General features: G+C 39.5%; 1 protein-coding gene across 6 annotated transcripts; it reads right to left on the bottom strand.

Annotated features, from left to right (window-relative positions):
* Window positions 1-781: 781 nt before the first annotated feature.
* On the bottom strand, window positions 782-9,010 carry LOC147141731 (potassium voltage-gated channel subfamily A member 10-like). Of its 6 annotated transcripts, XM_086041409.1 has the most exons (4): window positions 8,987-9,010; window positions 7,083-7,199; window positions 5,463-5,568; window positions 782-3,644 (listed from the first exon to the last, which is right to left on the bottom strand). In XM_086041409.1, the coding sequence occupies exons 3-4, from the start codon at window positions 5,466-5,468 to the stop codon at window positions 1,983-1,985; spliced, it is 1,668 nt and encodes a 555-aa protein (XP_085897535.1). In that variant the 5' UTR covers window positions 5,469-5,568; window positions 7,083-7,199; window positions 8,987-9,010; the 3' UTR covers window positions 782-1,982. The 6 variants fall into 6 exon arrangements, with proteins under 6 accessions (XP_085897535.1, XP_085897534.1, XP_085897537.1 ...); XM_086041408.1 differs by lacking the exon at window positions 8,987-9,010 and having other exon boundaries at window positions 7,083-7,379; XM_086041411.1 differs by lacking the exons at window positions 7,083-7,199; window positions 8,987-9,010 and adding an exon at window positions 6,791-6,837.
* Window positions 9,011-23,626: the final 14,616 nt, after the last annotated feature.

The following is a 23,626-nucleotide window of genomic DNA, read 5'->3' as shown; positions in this document are numbered from 1 at the left end:
AGACTGGGTGAATTTGAAAGAACAACAAAAACTCCTGTTTAGCACAAAATAGTTTTGGTTGAAAATTATTTAAAGACATCTTCTGCAACCCTTTGCCTACAGAAAGCGATGACTCATTTTGTAATGTACATCTGGGGCATGATTATTGACGTATATTGTGAGATAAGAAAAATGGGATTTGTCAACTGCAAACAGAAAAAGGGATTGGTTCTTGGGCTCCACAATATATTGAAAAAATATCAATATCGCGGTATTGGCCCGGTATCGCGAAGACATGCAATAATTATCATATGGAATTGTATGGTTTTACCTGAATTTAACCATTCAGAGGCAAGCGTAAATGTCCAACAGTTGAAAATTACCTAAGGTAATTATAATTAATTAGCTAGAAATACAATAAGCTTTGTTATTTTGCTGCAGGAAAAAAAAATCATGAAATAATAAAAATGTCACTTTGTTAGTTATACGTTAAATATCGCAATAATATCGACATTGCTACATTCAACAACCACATTGCATATCATATGATTTTCCTATATCGTGCATTGGTACACTGTTATGCTGATTGTACAATATTTAAGTGTTATCCATTGCTCTTATTTTTTCTCAATATATTGTATGTGTTCAATTCCTTTGCATTATTTTAGAAAAAAAAATTGTTCTGTACAAACATGCCTAGAAAGTAGTTAAAGTGTACCTGTGGTGATCAGAAAGAAAAATATATATGGTTTATCAAGAAAAACTGCATCCAAATGTGTTTTTGATTACACTGGTTGTATTATTATTTTTTTGTTTATTGTTTGTAAAGTGCTTTGTTACAGCTCCAGCTGACATGCGCTGTATAAATAAAATTGTATTTTAATATTGTATTGTATTTTATTGTATTGTATTGTATTAATGCAAGCTTATAATAGCTCGCGGAACCTATTCGTTTGGAACGCCCTGACAGATAATGCGTGCAACCATAGAGCCGGGATATACGGTGTTGAAAGCCACCTTGGCAGGGCCGTCTCCCCAATTTAATGCATCATTTTCTTGGTCAGATCATGACAAATCGAAGTTATTCTCGGAATTTTGCAGAGTCAGTACTGACAGAAGGTCCGTCAGTCCGTCACTGACGACACTTGTGTTTTTGCTGACTCTGTGTCGGATGAGGCCAGTGCTGCAGTACATAACAAATAATCAGCCGTCACATGCAGAGGCAGAAACCTGTCTGTGGCTCAGGTTACATCCTTTCCATTTAAATAAGTAAGTAAGTAAGTAAGTAAGTAAGTAAATAAATAAATATTAGTCTGGATGCCACGTTTATGGCCATCTCCCCGGCTGTGTGGATCCCGGGACGTCTTGGTGGCGCACTCGCTCGTGTTCTACCTACCGTGGCCTTTTTTATTAATTTTTTTAACAACGGCTAATTAGGGTCACCTAGGGAGGAAACAGAAAAAAGAAAATACAGATTTAGATATATAGGTAATAGATCTGGCGTATCACTAACTGGTAGGTCCAGTCAAAAACTTGGTGTCACATTCATTCCTAACATGGCGCCTTGCATTAAAATTAACCAGGGGGATTGTTTAGGCAAATACAAGACTAGAGACATGCATGGGAAAACCAGATATTTATCAAACTTTACAATCTTGCTCAGTTTCCCCATCAATACTTCAATACTGGGCCACTGAAGGTACACTTAAAATAGGGCATTTTGTAGTGCAGATTTGCTTATTGCAGGGGTGCTTGATGAATCAAATTATGTGATGGTTTATTATCTGTTTTTCATTAAAAAAAAAAAAAAATTGGGTGGGATGATTAAGGGAGGCATCACTTCCCTTACCCAATACCGCGCAAATAGCACCGAGCTATTTAAAATAGATGGATGAAAATTGCACTTCTTAAAAGGGTTCCTCTTGTGCCGACGACAACTTGAGTAAAGGCTAAATATGTCATCATGCTGCAACAGTCCAAAAAATGCTGAAGAAAATGCTTTTCTACGAGTGGAAGCCATTCTTCTCGGTGTTCCAGGCGCTTTTATCGAGTGACGCCGAGCTGTCGTACTTGTCGGCCAGGGAGCTCTGCTGTGCCTCGGTGGCGGCGTCAATCATCTGCTTCTCCTCCTGCTCCGTTTCGCGGTGGTAGAAATAGTTGAAGTTGGACACGATGACAGGCACAGGCAGCGCAATGGTCAGCACGCCGGCGATGGCGCACAGGGTGCCTACCATCTTGCCGCCCATGGTGATGGGGCACATGTCTCCATAGCCCACCGTGGTCATGGTAACCACTGCCCACCAGAATCCGTCCGGGATGCTGACAAACTGCGTCTGTGGCTCGTCGACTTCGGCGAAAAAGATGGCGCTGGAGAAGAGGATGACACCGATGAAAAGGAAGAAGATAAGCAAGCCCAGCTCTCGCATGCTAGCCTTGAGGGTCTGCCCCAGGATCTGGAGTCCCTTGGAGTGGCGGGATAGCTTGAAGATGCGGAACACTCTCACCAGGCGGATGATCCTCAGGATGGCGAGCGACATGTTTTGGCTTGAGTTGGTGTCATCGCCAGGAGTGGTTGCCAGCTCTGTACCCAGCGTGACAAAGTAAGGGATGATAGATACGATGTCAATGATATTCATGATGTTGTTGAAGAAGTCGCTCTTACTGGGACACACAACAAAGCGGACGCCGGCTTCAAAGCAGAACCAGATAATGCAAATGGTCTCTACAATAAAGAAAGGGTCTGTGAGATAGGCTACAATATCTTTGGCAGCAGGTTGAGGACTTGAACCTTCCGTGGTCCCGTTAACGACATGATCCACACCGGAAGTGAAATCACCATTCTCCCTGAACTCTGGTAGAGTTTCCAGACAAAAGATAAAGATAGAGATGACGATGACGAAAACCGAGACTAGAGCAATGGATTTGGCGGCACTGGAGCTCTCGGGGTACTCGAACAGGAGCCAGAACTGTCTTTGGAGCTCGTTGGTGGGCAACAGGACCTCGGGCTCTTTGATGAAACCTTCGTCTTCACGGAATTGCTCCATGGCCTCGTGGCCCAGTTGATAGAAAACAATCTCACTGGCGAAGACATCTAATGGGACGTTGGCCGGTCTGCGGACCCTCCCGCCAGACTGGTAGAAATACAGGACACCATCGAAGGAAGGCCGGTTACGGTCGAAGAAGTACTCGTTCTTCATGGGGTCGAAGTGGCGCATGCGTTTGGAGGGGTCACCCAGTAAAGTCTCGGGGAAGCGGTTGAGTGTGCTCAGCTGGGTCTCAAACATCAGTCCCGAAACGTTGATGACCACCTTCTGGTCTCGTTCCTCTCCGCTGGTCTTTTCGAACAAGTCCTCGTTGTCATAGCAGTCCCTTGGCATCCTGCTGAAGACGCCGTCCGAACCCGACTCGCCGCTCACCAGGAGCTTTAGATTAGAGATCAAGCTGCAGCTACTGGAGGTGGCTTTGGATGGCGTGGAATGGGATGCACCCGCGCGGCGGCCCCAGCGAGGGGATGGTCGTGGGGATGGACGCGGGGACGCCAGGCGGCGCGGCGATTGCTCAGGGTCCGGGGCCTCCGACGTGGGCGACGTTGGGTAGCCAGAGTCGCTGGGGTCACCCAGGTTGATGCCCACATCATCCACATTTTCAAAGTTAACCAGTGGAACCTAAATAAAGATACAGCAGATGGATGAAAAACTTTATTCATCCTGTGAGGAAAATAAAGTTGTCACTGCAGTAATATTAACACATACCCGCTTGCATTACTAATAAACAGTTATAAAACACCCAACAAAGTAAGAACAAATACAAGAAAAGTATTGAGGAGGAAGGAAAAGGAAATAAAATCAAATTAGCATTTTCGCTATTTGTTTTTTGGAACCTATCCTCTAATACTCACTGAAAATCGTGTCTATTGTCTGTTTTTGTTCTGTGAACAAAGCAAAAATAGTATCTTAACCTTGGTGATGCTCTTAGGTTTCATTCATTGGTGTTTTTTCATTCACGTTTCGTCAAAACACAGTCAAAAGTGAAACTGAAAGTATGTTTTTGCTTGCACTGCTTTCAATAGTGTAGTCTACTTTCCATTATAATTTGCCTGTATCTGTCAATATGTAATATTTTGTGTAAAAGGCAAAAGGTGTATATAATAACTTTATACCATAGTCTAAAGTGCAAGTGTGAATGTTTGTTTGTATGATGTCAGTCAGTTGTGGTGATTTGTTATTTTGGCTTGTATGCGATCTGATTCTATGTAAAGTACAATATGTTCCATGTAAAGTGGGTTTGTTTGTGTGGATAATTCAACTACTGAATACATACATTTATGTAACATGGGTTCATAATTGTGTACATTCTAGATGCATGGTGTTGATGCTTTATGATACTCTCAACTTTAGCACTAGTAGTGCGAGAGCAGTCATTTTGACTGTTTTCAAACTTTAATGTGTTATTACTCTGCGTATAGAGCTATAAAATGATGCTGGCCTCTTGACTTTTCCTAATTCTTTATATATTTCATTACCATGTTGCAATTTTATGGTATTAAACAATATAAAAATAGTTACGCGTCATTATTCCTTTAACTACGGCGTCCCAGTCAATTTGACGGTTCTACTTATGATGCGCTGGGAAGGCGCTGCCGGGTTTCTAACCAGCGGTTGCATTGGGAAATGCTGCTGGTCACCATGATCGTTAAAAAACAAACAAACAAACAAAAATTCCTATAGAGTAGAGGAGGCATTACATCTGCTTGAAAATATGGATGAGTCTGAGGATGAATTGCCCGACTGACACACAGCGAGTCAGAACAAAAAAGGCCCTCTGGCGAGGAGGAGTAGCAGCCTTGTTGCGTGTTGTAAAATAGGCTGCTAGATGTGATAGTCATGACGTGGGTAGTGCATAGCAGACAGTCAAAATGAATAAAATAATGAGCTTATTTGGTGCTTGTTGACATAATTCCCTGATGGAAAAAAAACGAGTTCCAGGCCGCTATCGGGATGGAGTTGTTTTGGTTGCTGTACTTTGGATTTACTTCCTTTCTTCGAAGTCAAATGCAGTTAAGCTATTTGCGACACCGTCTCCTTTGCTTTTGCTCCAAATTAGCTGTATTATACAACAGGTGACACGCACGCAGTGTGAGAGCCGCACACGCTCCACCAATTTTTTGTCATTCATTTTTTTGACATAATTTACATTAAATTATACTCACCACAGGACTTTTTATAAACAAAATACCTTTATTAGACACTCGAATAGTGAGTAATAATCATTTTAGTCGATGACGTCATTCCTAGAACGCACCAGAGCGCATTCCGTCTAATTGACGGGTCTCGTACTTGTTGTAGTTTCAAAATACTGGTACTCCTAGCGTTAAGTCCTCTGTCGTCATCTTGTGAAATCGACACGCAGTTTCAACCCCCTTTTGGGTATTTTCGCTATTTGTGTCAGGGCTCGGTCCCTGTTCACTACACATTTGTGCAAACCTCCATCGCTGTCCGTCTCCTCAGGTGTCAGGAATGCAGGAGGGGGTCCCACATGGACCTCGGCCCAGCTGGCTGGCATCCAGGCCGCTTCAGTCCTCTCCGTAACCTGAACGGACGGAAGAGCAAAAAGCAACCTTGCTGCGTTAAATACTTTTTTTGGTCCATTTTTGTTAGCATCAGCACACAACTCGCCATCTGATACCCCCTAATGTTCCGACTTGAGATCATGACGGAAGTGAAACCTCGGCAGGTTTGCCCGGGAAACTGCTTACACTGAATGAATGTGTGTGCATGTGCGTGCGTGTGCTGATCAGGTAGTTAATTAGGTACACCTGCTCCTGTAATTCAATGACATCCCATACAAAACTTAGCCATAACAAAACTTTACAAAGTTTTGATTCAACTTGCTTTACCATCTTTATTTGTTCTTTGTTTTTAAGATACTTACAAAAATACTATACTGTAATTTAACATGGTTTTGTTCCTGTGATTTTATTCTTTTGTTTTTTTTTCTTTCATTTTTAACATATTTCTTCATCTCTTCCTGACTTACGTAAAAATATGTTCATTCTTTATGTCCTCACTTACTGTACAGGGCATAATTCAAAAATATTCTAAACATTAAACTGCACTTTGTAAATCCTCTACATTTATTTTTTAAACTTTTTTTGCCTATCATCATTAATTCGTCACTCTCTGTCACTTGATAAAAATCTTGAATATGATGAATTTTCTTACATATAAGATTTGTAAGTTTTCAAGGGTATTATATCATATAAAGTGTTAAAAATACTAGAAAACAACATATAAAGGCACATAGTATAAATGAAAAAATATTACGTAGTTGATAAAAGAACTTATAAGTGAAAATAGATCAAAAGAAAACAATAATAAAAACAGAAATATAAATAATATCAATACTGCAAACTAAAAGATGATTTTGAAAAACTGATGAAAATAAAAATAAGTAGCCTCACAGTAGGACATATATTCATATATGCACGCACACACACGCACAAAAATAAGTTGAATGCAACAGTGGTCAAAGTCCAAACAGTCATCTATCAATATGTCATTAAACATAATACATAACACACCAAAAACAACAAGAACGAAAAAAAAACCCCACAAATAAATATGTTTGAGTTTTTCAAATTGAATCAAACATTGTTTGCAAAATCTGTCCATAGGACTAATTATGGTATACTTTATTGGCCTTGGAAAAGACCAAAGAAGATAGGAGTTATCCAGGTCATGGTCATTAACAAAGCTTGCATTGAGGCAACTGGATTCTTTTTGTTTGAAGCATCCAGTGGTCTCTATCTAACCTTTTCTGTTCACTCTGTTGTTCTTCTTCCCACGAGTCCTCTGTAAGACCTTTGGGCTGCATTCCCTTGACCCTGAGTGTTCTCCTGTCTTTAATTTTTTCATTGCAGCACAACACTAAGTATTCATCAGCGAGATTTAAGAGCATAGAGAATACGGATTGTCAAATGTCAGGAAAAAACAAACAAATCCAAATTAAAACTTTGCACCTTCTAGTGAGCTGACATTGAACAATGACACCATCACCTTCAGCAACACACAAACAAATCAAAACAATCATACAGGATTACTCACCTACCGACTCGGCAGGAGTGCCCGCCACTTCTTCCTCTTCTTCTTCTAGCGTCTTGCCTCAGTTGCACTCCCATTCAAGACAGTCCCTATCAAAGCTCCCATTGGGTAATTGAACACCTGATAGGAAATGAGAGCTGCCACACGCGCACAAATACAAAACAATGCACATATAAACCCTCATGCAGGGTTTTAAATGCAGAGAGAGGGATATGGGCTGGATGGGATGGGGAGGGGGGTCACCTGGCTTCTCACCCCCCCCTCCTCCCATCAGCTCCGTGATAGGAGATTTAGCGCCTGACGTGTGTGAAGGAAGGCTCACCCCTCCTCCCTCTATTTTCTTTTTGTCCTTCCCGCAGAGAGCGCACACACGCTAGGATTGTCCAATCCGGCGTCACCTTGGGGATTAGACTGCATTGTGCCCCCCACCCCACCCCCCAACCAACACAGGAAAATACCTGAGAGCACCTGCACACATCTGTCCAACCATCTCACGCTAGGTAAAAGCACTAAAGAGGACTATTGATTTGTATTTTTTTCCCCATACGATTGAGAAAGAACCTCACTTGAGTGCAGTAAACATGTGCCACTTTTGTTTAGGGAAAACAACTCCTTCTTTGACCTTGCCGAATGTGTGAGGTATAGATTTGGAGCAAGTAGTCTATCAATGAACAATAAACACTCATTTTTAGATTCCAAGGTGACTTTTTGTACCTTTTACAGAACTCAAATGTCAAAAAAATAAGAGAGAAAAAAACAACAACAATCTGCCCGCCCACTAATCAATCTCCCCACCCACAGAAAGTTACTATACATACCATTTAAAATAATGGAGAAAAAAACAATTCTTGAATTTCTAATTAAATGAATTTTAAATTAAAAAAAAAAAAAAAGCTTTGCCCCCCCCCCAAAAACAAGCTTAAAATGAGTACCGGTTAGTAAGTAAGTAAAAAAGTAAGTTAGGTAAATAAACAATTTTTAAGACGTTTACTTGTTGTTCCAAGATTTTAAAATGGAAAAACTAAATAAATAAATAAATCAAATTAGAATTGTTTTTAAATATTGTACTGTAATACTGTAATAGTGTATTGTAACTAACTTAATTTTTTTTGAATCAGTTCTACCTAAAAAGAGCAAAATAAATAAATAAATAAAACCCACTACATGAATAAAATTATATAAATCACAATTCAATTTAAATAAATGAAAAAATATCAGGCCAAATGGTTTTACCCAAAAATGTTTTTTCGGGGGTTGAAATTAAAATTGTGAAAATAAACAAATAAAAAATATGTTATAGTGGATACAAGCATGTTCCCCAGATTTTGTGTTTTGTTGTTTGAATAAAAAAAAAGCCTTTTTCTTTTCTACCTGGAGGTTCAATAAAAACTTAACAATAAGATGCACTGTGTGCCCCCTAAACTGTCACACACCACATAAAAACATATTCCAAAGGACTATTAAGTTTTTTTTCTTCTCTCTGTTTGAGAAAAAGCCTCCACCTAATCCAGTAAACCTGTGCCACTTCCATTTAGGGAAAACAATTGCTTCATTGCCCTTGCAAACAGTGTGAAGTACAGATGTGGAACAGCGCCAATATACAATTGGAACTCATTATTGGATGACAAGGTGACTCTTTGTACCTTTAACAGGGTGAAACATGGTACAATCAATCAATCAAACAATACATTATATAATGAATGAAAATGTATCAGGGCTCAAATAATTGAATATACAGTACATCCCACCTAAATAGGAACAGCTCTAGATGTTTTCAAGAGTTAACCAAATTAATACAAAATGTTGATCAACAATATCCTGCTTTGAATGAAGTTCATTCTGTCTCTTATTTATAATTGAAATGGTCGGTTCATTTATCTCAGACAGGTTTTTAGGGGGTCATTTACCTGACATGTTTCGGTGGCAGTGGCCTTCTTCAGTGTCACATGATGTTGTATGACTCATCTTTATCAGCTGATGTTCAATGAAGGTGTGACCCACCTGTCAAATTTGACAGGTGTGTCACGTTCTCTGCTGTCTATTCATACATGAACAGGAATTTACCGTCACAAAATCACATCCGCAAACTGGAAAGACTCATCGCACGGAAAAGGACTCAGATATCGACGACAAATGGATACATAACATGTCAAGGTACAAACTCACACAAACAGAACGCAGCATATTAACAAAAGGACTCAATTACGCCATCACACCCAGAAATATGACACATGGCGATTTCATCTTGGCAACGGATTTAGGATGTAAAAAAATACAAAATCAAGGACAAAAAGCAGCACTACGAAACGAGATAGCAGGTATTTTGAAAACGGCCAAACCACCACCCAGCAATATCACTAAGCAGGAAGAAAAGCCATGAAAGGTGGTGGTGTCTGATATGGATTTAATAAAAGAAAAGTGTTTAGAATTGAAATTTTGTCATGTGTTTTATTTAATTAGTGTTAATCCAAACACGCAATAGTGGCATAATTACTGCACTGTCAACATTACATTTTGTTGCTGTAACCAGTGCTTTAGGCGGGCAATAACGCAGCGGTACGAAGTACGAGCACATCTTAATTTTAGCAATTTTTTTACATGAACACACCGTATCCTCTCTTGTTCTATTTCTCTCTTGCATTTTGTGATACTCATATGCAGAGTTGTGCATTTTACTAAAAATTTTGCGGTCCATTTATCACCTACCGCCTACAGCCAAGGTACCCTTCCACGGTTCGTCTATCCGCCTTTTTGTTTGGCTGGGAGAAAATAGTATCCGCCTATGATTTTAAATGGGCTTCCATTAGCGTTTCCGACTACCAACTTTGACAAACTACCACTCGCGCACCTCCATCCCCCCTGCTCGGCGATATTTGAAACGAAAGACTGACTCACTGCGACATGGAAGCGGCTGGACTCAATGTGTCTCCTTTAAGGACCTTTTTAGACCTCTATGTACCTTTAAGGACCTCGCTCCCCGCCGCATTTAAAGGAGATGGATTTAGTCCGGCCCTCAGTCTCGAAACATAGGGAAAAGGTCACTTCCTCTCACCTGATTCCCCACTGAAATCTGTCCCCCAAACACAACAACTGAATCTAACAACACCGGTGCTATTGTTACAGAAACATCTCCTCACCATGAAAATGCACGATTACAACGACAAAAATGGGCTTCCGACTATGCTTAGTCTGACTATTTTTTAAAGTTTCCCGTTTATCGTTTACAAAATGGGCGTCCGTCATAGGTGGATAGGCGGACCGGTCCGTCACACATCTCTGGAAATAATCATTGCGGTCTGTACAACAGAGCCAGCTTCACGAGCCAAAAAGGAGCAGGTGTAGGCTACTTAGTGTAGCTGGTAAGTAAGTGTACGGACTTGTTAACAGCTATTGAACCAAGACAGCAATAGTTTTAGCAAAATCCCAATCAACTGAATGACAGTCGATGTTCATGCATTTTTGTTTTTCATTCATCTCAGAGAAGGAGATGTTTTAAACATGTTTATCAGTGTTTTTTGAAGAATATTTGGGGTTTAAATGATTCTTTTTTTCCAATGCGTATTCACTATGACAGGGATCGATTGTATATTAAATATACAAGTTGTTTATATAATCTCCGAACCTCCCTTTCTGGAATGTGGGCTCAGTATTGCATGGATCAATCAGGAAAAGTGCTGAGTGAAACAATAGACTTCCCTGTACATGTTAACATTGAAACTAACCCTTGATTTCCGTTTAAAAGATATACCTTCCTTTACCCTATTCATTTTTCGGCTCAACTCAAAACTGACAGCAACGAGCTTAGCCGATTGTAGTCCTCGGTGGCTCGGTTAAGAACAGATTGAATTAACAGCTTCAAGTATTATGGTTGTGAATAAAACATTTAATCCCAGCAACGACTTGACCTTGAAAACATTTCTCCAAAAGTTCTTTGTTGATGCTTTGCCAGTAGGGCGGCCAATTTGGCAGCAAAAAGCAAGACTCTAATGTTACCCATTTGGAACCACAGCGCTTATGTGCCGTGGTACTGCAGGTCGCCCCCCTTCCTGTTACACTGCGGCGAGAGCAGCACCACTGCAGCCTGCACGGCATGCGTCAAGGTCGCCTTCCCCAAAAAAGCTATCTTAAGTCTTTACAGTGGTGCATTCGCTATCCATCATATTAGGCCGTTGTCTCTGGGGTAGGGGATCTCATTATGTTCACCCATGAGTGTAAACTTCACAAAGTACGTATAGGTAGGGGGTGTTAGCTTAAGTGCATGCAAGGTTATGAGAGGACATGCATGTGCATATATGCAAGCCGATAGGCTTTTTCTATTTATTTGAATTCATACAAAATAATATTTACCAACCAAACCTTCGCCATCAAAGTCCATTCCGACATACTTTTACACTAAGAGTATCACAATACAGGTGAGAATCATTAGGTCATTGATACTATTGAGGTTGGTGCTTATCTTGTTCAATTTTTGGAGCATAATTTCCAACTTGTATGACCCCCAAACTAGCGGTCATGACTCACAATATTATTATGATATTCTTCCAATGATAATCAGAATCAGAATCAGAATCAGCCATTGGCCATTTGGCCAAGTGTGTAAAATACACAAGGAATTTGTCTTGTATCACAATACAGGTCAAAATTGTCAGTGCTATTGGTATTTGGCTCTTTTCTTATGGAGATAACTTTCCCAAATTTCTCTGACCACACAAGTCAAAAGCAGTGACATGGAGGTCACTCACACAACCATTTATAGATGGACGAGATGGCGACCCAGATGGCGAGAGCAGGGATGAATCGATGGCGAGTGATTTGTGTGTGTAAAAGGGAGCGAGGCTGTGGTAAATGGCTAAAAGATGAGCTCCACCGCAGCGTCCTGGGGGAGTGGTGACAGAGACATTTCCTTCCTCTGCCTGCCCTTCAACGCAGCGCTTCATCCATCAAATCCTCAACATCTCCCCCTGCTGCTGACATTCTAACCTTAACAATTCTCTGACATGGTACATTATAGAAAACAGTTGATAATAATAGTAATTCTGTCTATAATGCCTTCATGATGTTTTATGTTAGTGATTGTCCTATATGTTCACAGTTTCTTGGCGACAAGAAAAGCTCTCTGCGACCATTAAAACTGTTTGCAAACACCTGGCAACCTTTTGCAACCTTTAACAAACCCTGACAAAAGCTCGCTTCGCAAGTTCGCATTCCTCCAGTTTGAGCTGATTGGTTTGCACGACCTGCCGCTTCTGATTGATGAGCTTGGCGGGAGAGGAGGGAGACGGCGTGTATGTGTAAGATCATTGACGACAGATTCTGGGTCAGTCAGGGGCACTGCAAAAAAAAAAAGAAAAAGATCATTTGATGATCATGTGATAGTGTAGTCTGGAATTGTGATTTTGATCAAAAATCAAAAGTACTAGTACATGGACCTTAAGATGGAGTTCGAGATTCTAGGGCGCAATAGTTTGTGAGTGTGCCCGCATGTGGAGTCACACCTTCTGTCCAGGCATGGTGTTTTTTTGCAAATCAAACTACAGGCACAAGATGGGGCCAGAGAGGACAGGTTTTTTGTTTCCACACAGATCATTTTACTCATATAACTACTGTCAGGCTATACTGATAGGTTTAACAATATATTGTAACATTTTTTTTCTGAAAATTGCAAACCCCGCCTTTAATTGACTATATAAAGGGCAAACTGATATACAGTGTACATCCGTCCATACTGTAATAGACGTGCGTAATATACGTGCACATATCCTGTTCATACCCACATAAATGCCTATAAACATATACTATAAGTAAACCACACATAACCACTTACACATACACCCCCCACATACAACCCGAAAACATATGTACTGTACATACCAGAAACATGCATCTAATCCAACATACATGTTCCCCCTTCATCTTATTATTTCCGATACCCCTGTGAAAAACTCTAAAAACACAAAAAAGACAAAATAAAAGTAATTATAGTTAAAGTTAAAGTCATATATATATATATATATATATATATATATATATATATATATATACACAAAGAATTTAATCAATATTTTGGGGAATTAAATATATACAAATCTGAACAGATATTAAATATTAAAACTAAATACAATTATGACAAAAATAACATTTTGCAACAGATGTAAAGAAATGCAAACAATATAAAGAAATTATTTTAAAACACAATTACTAACATTTTGGTTAAAATTAAATAAAACAAAATGTATTAAAAAAATGCAAACCTTTTGAATTTAAATATAAGATATCAAAAAATTGAAATTGAAATGAATAAAAAATAACATATAAAATCAAACAATTTTAAGTGTGCCTTATGGTATGTAACATTTTACCTGAAGCTCATGTGCTGGGGAAGGAAGCGCTCCAGACATCCTTTGATGGGTGCTGAGGTGGCGATTCAAGTGGCGTTTATAAATCTATCTTAAGTGTGAAGAATAGTTCTAACACTCAACGTGTCCAAGTTTACTGATAAACACACACACATGTTTAACACACGCACACGCACACGCACACGCACACGCACACACAAACACAGTGATTGATCACGTTTCTAAAAACCTTATATAACTTATAAACTACTAAAACTAATCAAAAACTATACAAACACAAATTATTTTCAAAAAATAACAAACTTGCTGTAAAAGCTAATTAAAACTAACTAAATTAAAAAAAAAAAAAAAAAAGTCAAAACAAAATAAATACTAACAACAATGAAAAATCCAAAGCTATTATAACCCTGGTAAGCGCACATTTTGTTATGCGTGGAGTCTTTCACATTTTCATGTTGAATATCAGGACATAAATATTATTATTATTATATTATATATACTTAAATATTATTTGCAGATGATTTTGGACACAATACGTTGCATTATTTGTCACAGTTGACTTCCTGGCAGCAGTTAGTCACTTTGTAAAGCCTGGAAAGCATGAAAAGAACTGCTTTTAAATGAGGACGACTTCATTAAACGGTAATTACTTTAGTACATATGTGCTCCATGAAGCCATCCAACTTTTGCACAATGACAGCAGACTAATGGCTATGTTATTGTTATTATTATTATCACTATTATTAACACTTCAGAGCCTCCTGTCATTCAATGCCCATGTGGGGGCCTTATCTGAGTAGAGCAGCTTTAAAGCCAACACAATGCACACCATGCTAATCTCCAACACAAACACACACAGGCACACGCACTTTCTTATGAAATATTCCTGCAGCAGAGCCATGTGGTATATAAATAGCTCAACTAAATAAAACAGATTAAAAAAAGTCTACACACCCCTGTTCAAATGCCAAGTTTTAGTGCTGTAAGGTTTGACAACAAAAATGTCAAAAAAAAGCCGACTGCAACAGCTGAACTTTATTTGTGGTTCATCAGAGGCACTTTAAATGGTTTAATGGTTGTGTGCTGACTACCATTTAATATGAGTTTGAAAGTGAGTCTGAACACAGCCATATTCCCAGTTGCAGGAGGGTGTGCTTATTTTTTCTTCCTCTCTTGGATCACAGAAAACACTATTAAATGTAATGATGATCAAACACTTAGAGCATACATTATTTTTGATTTATTCACAGTAACAAAATATCTGATCAATTAAGTAAAAAAAATTATAAACATTTTTTAAATGTTATTTCGTTATTAATCTTTAGCATTTTTGTTTTGCAGCAAGATGATGTCATGAATAAAATGGTTTCACACAAACGTGGTTCAATTCTGTACTGTAAATATTTTTTAAAATGTATTGACACGAAATGTTGAATAAAAATTACACATTTTCACAATTACTTTTGTTAAAATTTGCCAAGTCATCCTTTTTCTATAGCGCTTGTCTTTGTTAAGGTCCCGGGTGTGCTGACTTTGATACAGGAAGGCTGGAGAAGGATTCAAACCCAGAACTTTAGAACTGTGAGGCAGAACTGCAAGGCACTGCCCTACCATGCTGCCCACTTTAAAAACATGTTCGTAAAATAGGCACGATCAGTAAAAATATTAATATGGGAAATGAAAAGTTTATGGGAATAGGCCCCCCCCCCCCGCCCCACAAACTACCATCAAGAATGAAAGTCACTCTGAGGAAAGCCATAAAAAGCAGTTGAAAATTTAGAAAGTTTCATAAAAGGTCACCGCTTCGGAAGTGAGCCCTCCTCATACACATGTCAAACTAACAAGATCACCCTCAGCGTCTTGTGCAGAAACATGTTTATTGTCTTTTTGGGGCCATCAACATGATAGAACAGTGGTTCCTAACTGTTTTGTCTCATGTACGATGCCTCCAAAATTGACTCAGTGGCGCACCCTGGGAAGTTTGAAAAAAATAAGCCCCTGGCTGTAGCTTTGTATCTCAAGAGGAAAAACGGTGGCAAATTCCAGGGCTCATATTTTGATGAGTTACTGTTAGGGAATTTGCCCAAATACCTGTAAAGTCCCAATCAGCAGCAGGTACTTTTCTCCCCACACCAACTAATGTGGGCTGAGCAAGGCATCAAAGTTTAGCGATTATTTTAAAGATTCTCAAAAAGTTTTCAAAAATTACCTCCCATAACCAATTCTCTGAATGACCGACATTGAGTTGGCATGTCTATCATAAACAGGCAGCTCAAAAAAGACTTAATTAAGGACCCATACCAAATTCGAACATGATTTTGGGATAATTCCATGACTACTTCACGGAAACTGGCCCAAATGAGCCCCAATCGAAAGCAGGTATCCAAGAATGATGAACATCACTAAATCGTGTTTTATGCCTACACCAGAGGTTCTGAAACCTTTTGCACCAAGTACCACCTAAAAAAATTCTTGCTTCTCCAAGCATCACCGTGATGATCACATTAAAATATAGGACTCTGCATTCCTAAAAAGTATATTTAATACAGTTTGATCATTACCGCGGGGGTAAAATATTTTAAAAGTTTTTTAAAATAGTTAACAACTGCACCTAAATGTTTGAAAACGAGCACTTCTAAAAATATGTTGTTTTTTTTAATCTAATTTAAAAGTTAAATGCAACTGAACTGTACTTAACAAATGTGCTATACTGGACAAAGAAAAAGTTTAAGCCACACAGTTGGCACATTTAGTATAGTGATTCTTTCACATACCACTAGAGGGAGCCCCTGTAGCATCAGTGGTGCTTGTTACCACACTTTGAGAATTACTGGTCTACACCATCTAATGCAGGCTGAGCATGGCATCAAAGTTCCCTCATATCAAGAATTCGCTACTCTTAAGAGAGTGGGAGTCCTTCAATTTGTTGTTGCTGTTATGCTCTCAACGCCAAGCCCCGCCCCTCTTCATTCGGGTTCCATATGCTGTCGCCTGTGGTGACATGTGCCCATTACCGAGATAAAGCTCTCCATGTTGGCACGGGGTCACAAGGCCGACGCGACCAAATCGACACGCTTAGCAGCTGCTGATAACTGTTGTTTTTCACCCACCCGGTTGCCGTCAAAGAGGATTTCAGACGTGGCTCTCAGCTGACCTCAAGTTGCCCCGTGGGTCACCCTCAGAGGGACGATGCAACGGATTGATCCCCCGTGTGAACTCTTGTTTCTGAGAAATGCGGAATGAGATTAGAGAAAATGCAGCTTGTTTTCATAGTAATCCTTTTAAGGCAAAAAAATTGCCATTGCCGTTCGTGGGGCTATAATGCTCATAAGGCAGCACAGCGCGGTGAACTAATGGTTAGTACGGCTATCTACATTTATTAAGTTCCAAGTTCAAATCCATAGAAGACCTATACCGGTGGTTGGCAACGTATGACCTGTGGGACAATATTAGCCCACCACCAATTACATCTGGTCCGCCATGATGGGTACAAAAATCATAATTACACCGCATAATCGACCAAATATTGAAAATTGTTGCATTAACACCACTCAGTTGAAAAAATAGGTGACCATTAAAGTACCTTCTGCGCATTCGTGAGATGTAATACTCTTCCATACCATTGGCGGTGGTAGTCACTATTTGTCATTGGTAGAAAAATCCAACCGGAAAGCTGTTGGGTGGCGGCGGATTATAAAAACGTAAACAATGCATTCAGCTATATTCTTCACTCACGATGAAGTAAACCCTCACGTTCTTGACATGGTATTTTGAAATACTTAAATTGTCAACCCTCGCTCTTGTACTTGTAAGAAGATTAAGGCATTGAAGGCGTGCTCACTGTTTATCCGCGTTTGTCACTTCCCGTTGGTGCTCTGATTTGAGCGCCGTTTTGCTAGCTAACAGCCAATCAGAGTGACCAAATTTCACGACTGGCGACGCCGATTCAACATGCCTCAACGCCCATTAGACGCTTCCTGACGGGGTCCGACGCTATGACGGTGGCCACTACACCAATCAGACGGCGCAGGCAGACACTTCACGACCTCTGACGTCGGTTTGGTCAATCCAGGCCTTAAGATACAACACTGATATGTTGTTGAAATGGGGTGTCACCTTTATTCAATCCTGATTGTGCGATCGGTTCCCGCTCAGTGACGGCGTCTGTGTGTGTGCCCTGCAACTGGCTGGCGACCAGTTCAGGGTGTAGTCTGCCTTTCGCCCATTGTTAGCTGGGATAGGCTCCAGCACCTCCCTGCGGCCCTGTACAGGATAAGCGGTTTGGAAGATGACATATGTAGGGCATTCCAGAGCATGGGTGCTCGAAGAGAAAACGCTCCAGAACTTGCGTATTTCTTTTTGGCTCTCGGGATCACTAAAAGACCAGCATTTTGTGAAGAAGATTTGGGGACGAAAGATATGGTACCACTAGGGCAGGGGTGGCCAAGGCCGGTCCTCAAGAGCCACATTCCAGCCAGCTATAGGTTTATCCCAATGGCAACACACCTGATTCAAATCATCAGTCTCATTATCAGGCTTTTGCAAATCTTGCTGATGAGCTGATCATTTGAAACAGGTGTGTTGCCGTAGGGTAAACCTAAAACAGGCTGGATTGTGGCTGTTGAAGACCGGACTTGGCCACCCCTGCACTAGGACAACGAGATAGGAATGTGCTAATCCGTGCAATATTTTCTAGGCAAAACCTTGAAATCACATCTCATGTCTCACTCATAAGACTGTAAGATGTATAGCAATGATATTTGAGCCATCTTATTGGACACTGGCTTTGAGGCAATACCGGGACATCACTGCCCTAAACCTCAGCTGTTCATTTAGCAGTCAGCTCATGTCACTTTCCAGCTGTCACCTCTAGAGGACGCTGGTGTGTTCCATTGCACAGTTTTTTGTTTTTTGTTTTGCCGTTGCAACACTTAATACTTGAGATAATGAGCAGTTTTTTCAGATTAAAAAAAAATATTAAATTTTCTTTTTCTAGTAATGATAAGATACTATATTTAAATATTATTGGATGGATGGATGGATGGATGGATGGATGGATGGATGGATGGATGGATGGATGGATGTTTTTGAAATGTAACATAAAATGTCACACAAAATCATTAAAAGAATAGGACAATAAAATAACTATCAATAGATCAAGAATATCATCACTGTCAGGGAAAAAAAAGTGAAATTGACCAAATTTCAGTTTCAGTTTTTTTTTTTTTTGCAAATCAATACTATTGTTCAGTCCCCTGTTGGTCCATTATGTAGATTTCTTTTCTTTATTTATTTGTACAAATTATTGACGGATTTAAAGTGCTGAAAATGGCTTGCTTTCTATGCTGATGTAATGTTAATGAGTGACCCAACAAACATTTTTTGGGGGGTTTCCTAAAGTCGAGTAATGGTATTGGAAATGCGAGGATCCCACCCAACGCCAACCAAGTGCGTGCAGAGGCTGGGGACAACGCGGTTGGCATCCACTTAAGAGGGGCAGGGGTATTCCTCTAAGAAATAAAAAGAATACTACATGTAAAATAAAAAAAATGTATATTACATACATTACTGGTTTTAAATAATAGCAGCAAATAAAAGTAAAAATGTTACAGCCTTCTATATCGTAATTGTACTATGCTGTGTTATTCTGTCTTATTTAGGTTAAAACATTTATTTACATTTTGTTGTTAGCTATTACAAATGATCTAGTGTAGTAGCAACAAAGTGCCAGGTTTTTGAAGCTACAAATCAGTATTTGATGCCCACAAAGTATCATCTTTTACGCCGAAATATCTGCATTGTGGCCACAATGTCAGGTTCCATCCCCCAAGTCTGGTTGTCTTTACGTAGGTGACAGAAAGATGGTGTCTTTCCTGAAGGTAGCCAACTCATACCTAAAACACAGGATAATATTACATATGATTTGATACGACTTGTATTTGTCGATATGTTCGCACTGCATCAACATCAACTCTTCTCAAGACTCCTTTCCTTCTGTCTCCTCCTCCTCTCCGTTTTCTTCTCTCCTTCTTGAAGCGAAAGGCTAAAAATAGCGCAGGCTCTGTTCACTTTCAAGCTGCAGGGAGCGCGTGCACCGTGCGCTTGATGCTGAATACACCGGGAGGCGTTTTCAACATGTCCTGCACGCCTCCCCATGGCTACAAAGACGGAGAAACAAACCCAGAATAGCAGCAAAAGAGGCCTTTCATCGATTTGGGCTAAAATTAGCCTTTCCAGGGGAAAAGCAAATTGTAGGAAGTCATACTAAAATGCAGAGAAGACACAAAACAGTTGAGTTAATTATTATTATTATTATTATTGGCTTCATTGTTATTGATATCTCCTTGTCAGCATTCTCAATCATGTCGGAAGGACAAAAAGTTGTTCTCTGGGCCACAGATTGTCCTTGTTGTCTCATAAAGTGCATATCCTACTACTTGCCGAATCCATATGCCACCTGCAGATATTGTCTTTGCTCTTATGTACATCAATCTCATAATGTCGTAGAAAAAAAGCCATCATCCACCATAAATGGTTCCAGGCCTCTTCTGCAGGATTTACACTACAGGTCAAAGTGCTCAGTTCCGATGGTAGTGGGGTGGGGTGCATATACATCAGTTGTCATTATTGTCATTTTGTCATTTTACAATATGAATGAACAACGCCACACTGACATTGGCAGATATGTATCACAATTTGGATCCCCGTTAGCCGTGGTGCATATCCCAATTTTCTCACCAAATCTAATCGGAATTGTCTCACTTGAACCATACGGTGTAAATCCAGCCTTATTATACAAGGGGAAGGAGAGGCGTGAACAACTGTACAATATTGTGTGAAAGTCACAGTCATTCTTTCTCAAGCACACACATGCATACATATTGCATATCGGTCACCTTGTTTCACTGGGGTGTGTGTGTGTGTGTGTGTGTGTGTGTGTGTGTGAGTGCATGTGGGGGTGTGTGTGTGTGAGGGTGCGTGTGGGTGTGTGCGTGCGTGTTTTCATGCAGGTCAATCAAACCCCCAAACAATCTGAAAAGTTCTCATTGAGCTATTTCACAGCAGAATATTGCAACTTTTTTTTGGGCTTCAAGTTTTGTTTCAGATGCAAGCGTGTGTATGTGCCGATCACATTGATTAAAACCACCATCTAATAATCTCGTATGAAAAGTAATGCATAGATTTCCCAGCGTTCCTCCAACTTTTCCCACGGAGTGAATTTCGAATGCCAATGAAATGTCAGTAATAAAAAAAATAAATATTGGAAAATATGAAAAATATGCAAGAAATGGAAGTTGACTCCACTCAGCTGGGTGTGTTTTCAATACAAAAGTCAACATTGTGCATTCCTGTTAAAGCGGGTTTGGCCAAAATGAAAAAAAAAAAAAATTCTGAGAAATGTGTCAGCACTTGCATAGGCAAAGATGCTTTTTGTTGTCATCCCATTTAAAAGGTACAGTACATAAATGATGCATCAGCACAGCTGTGCCCCCCTTTTCCTGTTCTCATGAGAATTTAGTAGGATCATAAACTGACTAAAAATAGTACAAAAGTGACATATTTTTAGGCTTTTTGTTTGTCTGTTTTTTAGTTTTTGAATTGTTGAACCTTATATGAATGATTAAAATGGAGACAAACAAAGTCATTGTACATAATGTGCTTCACCGGTTCATGGTGCCTTGACTAGGTAAAGTAAATTGATATACTTGTAAGTCAAGTTACCACTGTATAAAATAATTGTAACAAATTGTAGTGGTTTCGTAGCAAAATGCAACATTGACATTCTGGTTCTGAGGTGCTTGCAAAAACTCCTTTTTGTATTAGTTTCTATTAAATTGTAAGGCCAGACTGATCACTTCAGTTTGATCACTTCAAACTTCAAATCAGTTTAATTGATTTGGTTTGATTTGATTTAAAAATCAAATTTAAAATTATTGAATTCTGTTGTTGTTGTTTACACATTAACACATTACAACATAAAACAAGGATGATGAATGTCATACAATCCCCCCGTAAAAAAAAGGAGCAGATTTTTCTCTCTGTAATGAAGTTAAGCAAATACTAAAGGACAAAGTAATGTAAAACAGTCAAATATTCTGCCTGTAATTCACATTTTAAGTGTTGTAAACGATAAGAGATCCCAAAAATCATTTTATTTTTGTTTTCATTACATTTATTTTTTTTATGTATCGGACGATTAATTGGTTTTCAGAATTTTTTTTCCACCATTTTGGAATCGGCATTGGCCTAAAAAAAAAAAAAAAAAAAAATCCATACTGGTCGGGCCCTACTAAATTCCCAATGAGAACATATTTTTCACACTCTTATACACATCGTGAGAGTTGTCGTGCCTTTTGATTGATTAAAAAAGTGAAATATTGCTTAAGGACCAAAAAGCTGCTATCTTTTTCTCTTAGCCACTGAGAACTAGAGTGGGATAACTCAATTTCTGTCATTTTTAAGTTCTGTGCAGAAATGAATGGAAGAAAGTTCATCCTCTCCAGTTCTCAGTGTTTCGGTTTGCGTACGTTTGAGGGGCCGCGTGAAAGCAGCGGACGTGGGTGGGTGGGCGTTTGGTGCATCGGCAGTGGTGGCGTGACACATGTCTGTTGCATGTCGGAAGCCTAAAAATAGACACGGTCACTTCGACGTGGAGAGTTCATTGAAAATGTCGCATGCTACAAACAGACAAATCCCCCGCCCTAACTTGCCCATCAGTCGACATCTATCAGACAAATGTCAAACCTGGGGCTCAGGAGGGACAGCCAAGGTCTGCTACACTGATGCTGATTATCCCCCCCAGCATGAACGGACAGATGGATAGATGGTTGGGACTGCCTGCCTTGGAAGTGTTGCGCCAATGGCAGCTATCCTTAGCTGGACACCAAAATCAAAACTGTATTCACTCCCAATGCCAATCTTTCAAGACAAGCCAGGCATTCTTGCTAATTAAATGCTTACCAATGAAACCCATCTTGTTTTAAATATATCGCCCCGAGGTATGCTGGGAAATGGCTAGTAGGAGTGGAGGAGTGTGTGTCTTTGGCACTCACTATTAAACCTTAGCTTCATTATGGCAATGATCTGCACCACAAGTCTCTTGTGAAAGTGTACTGAATATGCATTCTGTCTTTCTCTCTCTCTATATATATATGTATATTCATGTCTATATTTATCTTTTTTTGGTCTATGCAGTGAGCTTCTTGAAGCTTAAAGTCATGCTTCTAGGGATGAACTGGTTGTCATGCAAGACTAGGACAGATTCTTTTACATCCATTCTTCTTAAAAGTTGCTATGGTTACGATGGCGTCCTAAATGGTTTAAGTAACATCCACGACCGCAATTTGCTTTTTACGGCAACCTGGAGAAGGCTTCTAGGTGAAAGGTCAGGGTTTAGTGGTGGGTGGTTGTGTTTTCTCCAGGGTAAAAAAAAGTTGGGCATACACTGTGGCATTTGGGAATTTTCAAGAAAAAGATTTAAAGAAGAAAATGTGTAAGTCAAAGATCATTTTAGGTGCTGCACAAAGTGGCAGAGTGTAGTCTGTTTAACCCTATCGGGCCACCGCACTTCCGCTAATTGCAGATAACCTTATTATACGCACATAATGCATACATCATAGCTGGCTACTGCGATGACAGACAGGGACTCTTAAATGGCAGACGACACTGTCAAGGCATTCATAGCAACTCATGAGCCCTACTTATACGATTACTACGTATGTACTGTATATTAAGGGCTTCAGTGTAAATGTATTCATACATAATTTGTTAAGGGACAGGAAGTGTAACTGCCTTGCAATCTAGCCACATGTATACTACGTAAACAAACACAGTGCAGCTCACCCTCTGGATTCCGGATGTTATGGCAAACAATGTGTTTTTCGCAGAACTTGCTAAATCATTTGAAATAGCTTCACTTTGCTCGTTCTTAAGAATAACTATTGCTGTTGCATTTTTCTAAAAAAGAATTATTTGAAGATCTTATATCGATTGAAGAATTTAGTGCACGCAACGTCCTTAAAACCAAGGTACATATTGTACTGTGATGTTTGGCATACCACTATATATATACATATATATATATATATATATATATATATATATATATATATATATATATAGAGAGAGAGAGAGAGAGAGAGAGAGAGAGAGAGAGAGAGAGAGAGAGAGAGAGAGAGAGAGAGAGAGAGA

The sequence above is a fragment of the Filicampus tigris genome, chromosome 9 (genome assembly GCF_054856515.1).
Source record: "Filicampus tigris isolate MCC_2025a chromosome 9, RoL_Ftig_1.0, whole genome shotgun sequence".
Lineage (NCBI taxonomy): Eukaryota > Metazoa > Chordata > Actinopteri > Syngnathiformes > Syngnathidae > Filicampus > Filicampus tigris.
This window is presented reverse-complemented; position numbering and strand designations above follow the sequence as displayed.